Source organism: Pygocentrus nattereri, chromosome 18 (assembly GCF_015220715.1).
Source record: "Pygocentrus nattereri isolate fPygNat1 chromosome 18, fPygNat1.pri, whole genome shotgun sequence".
Lineage (NCBI taxonomy): Eukaryota > Metazoa > Chordata > Actinopteri > Characiformes > Serrasalmidae > Pygocentrus > Pygocentrus nattereri.
Genome location: NC_051228.1, coordinates 26,355,389 through 26,361,388, shown reverse-complemented (window position 1 = coordinate 26,361,388; position 6,000 = coordinate 26,355,389). Strand labels below are relative to the sequence as shown.

At 42.0% G+C, this 6,000-nt stretch overlaps 1 protein-coding gene across 1 annotated transcript in view; it reads left to right on the top strand.

Annotated features, from left to right (window-relative positions):
• Positions 1–4,378: 4,378 nt before the first annotated feature.
• Positions 4,379–6,000, top strand: part of LOC108428864 (ephrin type-A receptor 5) — an 83,533-nt gene continuing 81,911 nt past the window's right edge. The window contains exon 1 of the mRNA XM_017700209.2: positions 4,379–4,674. Coding sequence (XP_017555698.2) covers positions 4,572–4,674 — 103 coding nt within the window. The 5' untranslated portion in view covers positions 4,379–4,571. The remainder of the gene's footprint in view (positions 4,675–6,000) is intronic.

Sequence of the window (6,000 nt, the reverse complement as noted above, 5' to 3'; positions counted from 1 at the left end):
GAACCCTTTGTTACATTTCAAAAAGTGCAAGAACCATTTTTCACTTTTGTGTAGTTGTAAACTGTGATAAACTTGCATATTCCTCCTCTGAAATGTGTAACTGCACAGCGTCTCTCAGAAATCATGAGATAAATATAGTCTCAGATAGAGTTCATGGTAGAGTTTCAAAAGACCCTCAGACTGGGCTTGTTTTTCACGGCTGGTGAAAAGAAGGGCAACAATGAGGACATCAATCAGCATTATTCACCACTGCCACACTGTCAGGCTCTTTATAAAGAAAGAACAGAATCTGGCAATGGCCAGTGACCGGTTGGCTCAAGCTGGTTAATGTTTATGAGTGAGAGAGAGAGAAAATCGCTTTATGGCAGTAAAATGCTTGACAGAATTATTGAAACTGCGTAACCCGCTACCCGAGGGAGTTTACTGTGCCCAAACAGACCTACATACCAGGCCTTTCAGTGGCTGCCTTGTTCTAATGTCTCATTCTAATATGGCAGCGCTAAAATGTAACCTGTTTCTACTGATTCCTTACTTGGGCTTTAAGAGTGTTTAGGTAACTTGAGGGTTTTGGAAAGAGATTAATAGTGAAATAAGAACCAAAGAGGTCAAAGAATGCCACTGAATTCATTTCTGAAGGAAAATATGTATTTATTAAACTTCTTTGGTCTATCACTAATCATCACAATTTATCCATTTCCATAGCAGCTACAACCATGGTCCTCTACTTCTATTGCATAACCTCTCTGGAGGGTGGCATACCAGCGCTAAGCAGACAATTGTGTAAAATAATAGCAGAAAAAATCCTTTCATTTTTTTTTTCTCCTCTTGCACTTTTGACCGAGACCGTTAGGCCATGCTCAGCAGCTTATCAGTAGCGACAGCACAGTTGTAGCTGCCTGCACCAACGCTTCTGTCTGCCCAAGGTGACATGGACCCTGCTGATTTGGGATGTGCTGCGGTTCGTCTTGGGCCGCGGGCCGTGACAAATCCGGTCCATCTTTCCATTATGCTGGGGTCCAGGTCTGTGGACTTTTTTGATATGCCTAAATGCTCCAAGCTTTGAAGCTCAATGGAGGTGGCCTAGACTGACCTGCAAGTGGACTGCTGTACCTTACAGAGTCTTTGAAAAGGAGTGAAGATTCGGTTAGAGTGAAAAAGGGTCCTATATAGAACCAACAAAAGTGTTTCTGACTTGTAACAATAGTACTATATTGATCTATTCTTCATTCTTCTTTAAAGAGACATAGATAATGTTTTCCATCATAGAGAATAAACATTTAACCATGCAAAGAAGCATTGATGCAGGTACCCATTTATGTGTTTAACTGTTAGTTACAACAGTCATTATGTGAAAGTTCTTCATCTTTCAGGAAATATTTCTGAGATGTGCAGATGAAACATATTCTGCATAAGGAGGGGGGCAGTCAAGGAAAAATAAGTGAAAAAAAAAACAGGAGCTTCCAAAACTGGAGTTCAAAAAATTGTTAAAAACATATACAGAGAAAATGCCTATCGCCCATGCAAGACCTGGTAGACCACCAACTGTCACCATCATATAATAAAGCAATAAGCCACAAGAGGCCACGGATTGCGGCGATTTTATTTTCCTGTAAAAAAAATCGCAGTAACACACAACTTCAAGAGGTTTACTGCTTTTATAAAATGATGGCCAACATCCATTTTCTAAGCCGCTTCTCCCTCAGGGTCGCTGGAGCCTATCCCAGTGGTCATCGGGCGGAAGGCAGGATACATCCTGGATAGGTCGCCAGTCCATCACAGGACAGACAGTCACTCACACACTTACACCCAGGGGCAATTTAACATGTCCACTTGGCCTGACTGCATATCTTTGGACTGTGGGAGGAAACCAGATAACCCGGAGGAAAGACACAGGGAAAACATGCAAACTCCACACAGAGAGGACCCGGTCACCTGGACCTGGTCACCCGGCCGGGTAATCGAACCCAGGCCCTCCTCACTGTATAACAATAATTTAAGTTATTAAGTTATTATTAGTTCCTTTTGAATATGGTATTGTAGGAATTAAATCCTGGATCCTGCACCCCAACAGTGGAAAATACAGGAATACTCATATGGGACATTTCACCACATCCATACTCAATAAATGATGCACTGCGCTGTAGAGGCTAGAATTTCTAAACTTTCATAGCTAGCACACTATTTAGGGAATATGGGACTCAGCCTGAGTCTGAAGGAACTTCATTTGAAATGTGTAAGACATTCAAGTGTCAATTTTAGACTTTAATACTGCCGTTTCACAGTAACTCTTACTGTAAGTACTTTCATTCAAGCCTGTGATATTAATGATGAAGCCGTGTGAGTGTATCATGGATTTTACAACGGCTTCGAATGCGGCTCAGCTAATCAGATCTTAGGAACGGAACTATCTGTTTTATAAACAGCACTTAAAACTCGAATGGACTGCCCACCCCTGAGTCCAGACCTCAATATAACTGTATGTGTATGGGATTATGGGGATCCCAGGAAGCGGGAAATGCAACCAACTTCTAAGAGTGAACTTTGGAGGGGTGGAAAAACATCTGCAGGTTTCTTTTGAAAAACAGAAAGCAAGTCTCCAGAAAAGAATGGAAGTTGTAGCAAAGGCAGAGTGGACACATGAAATACTGGAAGATTTGATATTATATTTAGCTGTTTGAGGCTTCTGTGTCATTGTCAGTTAAATATGTTTTTTTCTGTTTTTTTACAGATACTGACAAATTGTGTGCATGTACATTTCTGAAAACAGATATAGAACCTTTGCATAATCTCAAAAAACGTTCTTCACACATCTCATCCACAAACATAGCTCTTTAAAGAATCGTCAGTTGGAAGGTCCACAGTGGTTCCTCTATGGCATTGCTCCAAAGAACCCTTTTGGCAAGGATGTATAGCTGATTTGTGCACATCATCTGCTTTAAATTGAGCAACCTGATTTCAGAGAATCATGCAAAGGAAGCTCCACAGTTCACACGCTAACAGAGAGATGCTCGCACAATGCTTAATTTTTTAGAGCCTGCTCCCTCCCTCCTGTCTCTGCTGATGTCTGAGGACAAAGCCACTGCTGTGATCCTTTAGCTTGTCAGCTTCAAACTCAGGAGTGCAAATGGGAAGAGGCGATTCCTGCTGGCTGGTGTGTTCCTCCTTCAGCGTCTGGTGAATGAGTGCAAGCTTTGAAGAGCGTGGGAGGTGTCGAGAGGGCAAGGCGCGGGAATATGTAGCATCATCACTCAGATGAAAGAGACGGAGCAGCACTGCTCAACTGGAGGCAGAGGCAGAACGTATTTTGCTAAGCACCTTAAGAGCGGCAGCACTGTTTCTAGATTGGTTGTGATTTTTCATGCGTAAGTGTTGTCAGATCAGTGTGGTCAAAGGAAAACATGCACTTCACAATGTTTCCTTGTCAATAAAATGCTTTTCCAACCTTTTATCATTTTTTCTAGGCTCTTATTTCAAAGCCCACACCCCACTTTGACCACTGTATTTCCACAATATGAGCATAAAATTGACTGTGTCATGGACAGATGATATAAATAAACAGATCATTACTTGTAATGATGAACAAACTGTGTCAGTGAGCTATCTCACACCATCTTCTAATAGACCACCACGCAAAATGCCAATGAAGAGGTGACCCACCATGCTGATGATGTAAAAAGATTAAAATAAAAGATTTTTTTAAACGGATGTATGTAAATGGTAAACTCTGTAGGCTGAGTAGATGTTGTGTATCTATGCATATATGATTGTTTTTGTGACATCACAAAAATAATTAATTCAAAATTTATTCAGTTTCCATATATGGCCTTCTATACATGGCCACATATGACTTGGACTAAGGAGTGAACTATATTATAATACAATCAAGCACCCCCCCAATAAAAAAGCTCATTTTGGCTTTCCACGATATGAGCCCTATAAAATCTCCAGCGACCAGTGTGCTAACGGGTATTTGGGGACGAAAAGCCTATAGGCAGCCTAATTAAAGCAACTGGATTAAGATGGTACAGTTGTTAATTCAGTGATATTTCACTACTTCAAACGATTCGCTTTTCTCTAAGGAATATATTGAGGTCTAAAAGCCGCACAACCGCTTCCCCAAAGTCAAAGCAGCAACTTAAACCTGACATGCTTTTCTCCGCCTCCGTCTGACAGCTCGGCACGTTATTTCATATTTTTCCTACCCGTTTCTGAGAAACCCCGCCTCCGGACTCTAGGATTGGTTGGTAGTTCATACTCTCAAGCGTTCCACCAATTGGCGTAAGAGTGAGGACTCTATTAGCCAATCCCACCCTAGGAGGCGGGCTTTCAGGAATACGGGTGGGAAAACAACAACGCGAGCTCTCGAGCTTCCAACCGTCCTGCTAGCCTCTCTACTCAGTCAGCGTCTCCCGCACCGTTCAAATGCGCTATCATTTCCACACAGTTATCGTCAGAAACGCTCATGTCTTCGAAAACACCTCACACGGAAAGGATTCAGTACTGAACCTACATTTCAGTACGCTGGTTTCGACACGAATTTGATACATTTTTCCTCAGCCCTCTTTACGAGTATGGTTTCGCGGAGGAGTTACATCAAAACGGTCTCCATAAAAGTATGGATTTGGGTCTTCAGCTGCGCAGTGTTGGAGACGCTCTGCATTCCCAGCAACGAAGGTGAGAAACACGTTTTGTTTTAAGATAAACGGTGTAAATTTGCTCATATCCGTGGCGAAAGTCTCTCGGAGCGTGTTGCTTGTGGGAGAAACATTTAGTTGGGGAGAAAAGCTGTCTGTCACTTCTGTCTTGTGTAGCGTTACCCGAGCGTTTCTCATTAACATGCTATCGGTGGCACGTTACAGCTAAAATGCTAATACAGTTTTATCTAACGTGTTTTTCATTCACGGCTCTGCTGTTGTGTCTTGTCTCAGCAGGAGTCAGTCAGTCAGTAACAGCGAGTTAGAACAGATACAAATACGCCGTCCTCCTCACCAACTAGCCGAAGAATCACCACAGTGTCAAAAGGGAAAACTTAATCCATCTTATTACCTGTGTCCACTTATGTCACTACGCTTGAACTCCATGTGGCTCTAAATGAGCGCTGACAGGCATTAGTGTCTGGCTTTCTCGCTTATGAGATAACAGGTACCCAGGTAAGTGCTTATCAGGTCTGAGAAACTGTTCAAGTGAGGTAGAAACGGCTGCTTTCTGATAGTACATATTACCTAATGTCACTATCCAGCATGCAGTGGAATCTGTACCAAGCAGTACCAAGAACTGAACTAACACCAATCACTCCCCACAGATGAGCATCGGAAGGGTTCATTCAGCACAGTAGGTGTTCATTCAGCACTGAGGGCTTTGCTTTGCTCACTCTCGCTCTCTGAACATGTGGAGTTTGTGGTGAAATCAGAAGTAGTTACATCATACACTGGTTTGAATGGCTGTACCCCCTTGAAAGGTGGTTCTTTAAGAGTTCTTTAACAAAGGCAGTGGTTATGTAGAGAATGGTGATAATGTAAAGAACGTCCTGTACTTCTTTTAACCATACAAAGTACGTGGTGTATGGTTAAATGATGGAAAACCTGTTATATATGCTGCTTTAAGGGCTCCTTAAAGGGCTCCACTTTCACAGTCACAGAACATTTTTTGCTACTATATAGAGCCTTTTTTGCTGTCAGGACTGTCAGGTGGCTCAGACTTTTAGGTGATGTTTTGCTCCTTCAATCTCAAAAGATTATCAAGATTATAAACCTGTTTGAAAGTCACAACTATAACTATCAAGTTATATTCCAACCTTTTGTACACTTCGAGCATTTGAACCAACAGAGCAAAGCCAATATACTGCCAGACTGGCCTGTGTGTCAGTGCACGTATATTTCTGCATTATACAGTCACCGTCTTCCTTCAAAAATAGCTGACTTTGTGTTAAATATGAAAATGTATGTGTGAAATATGGCCGTCAGCAGTAAACAGGAGTGAAGAATGAGACAAAGGCGAATG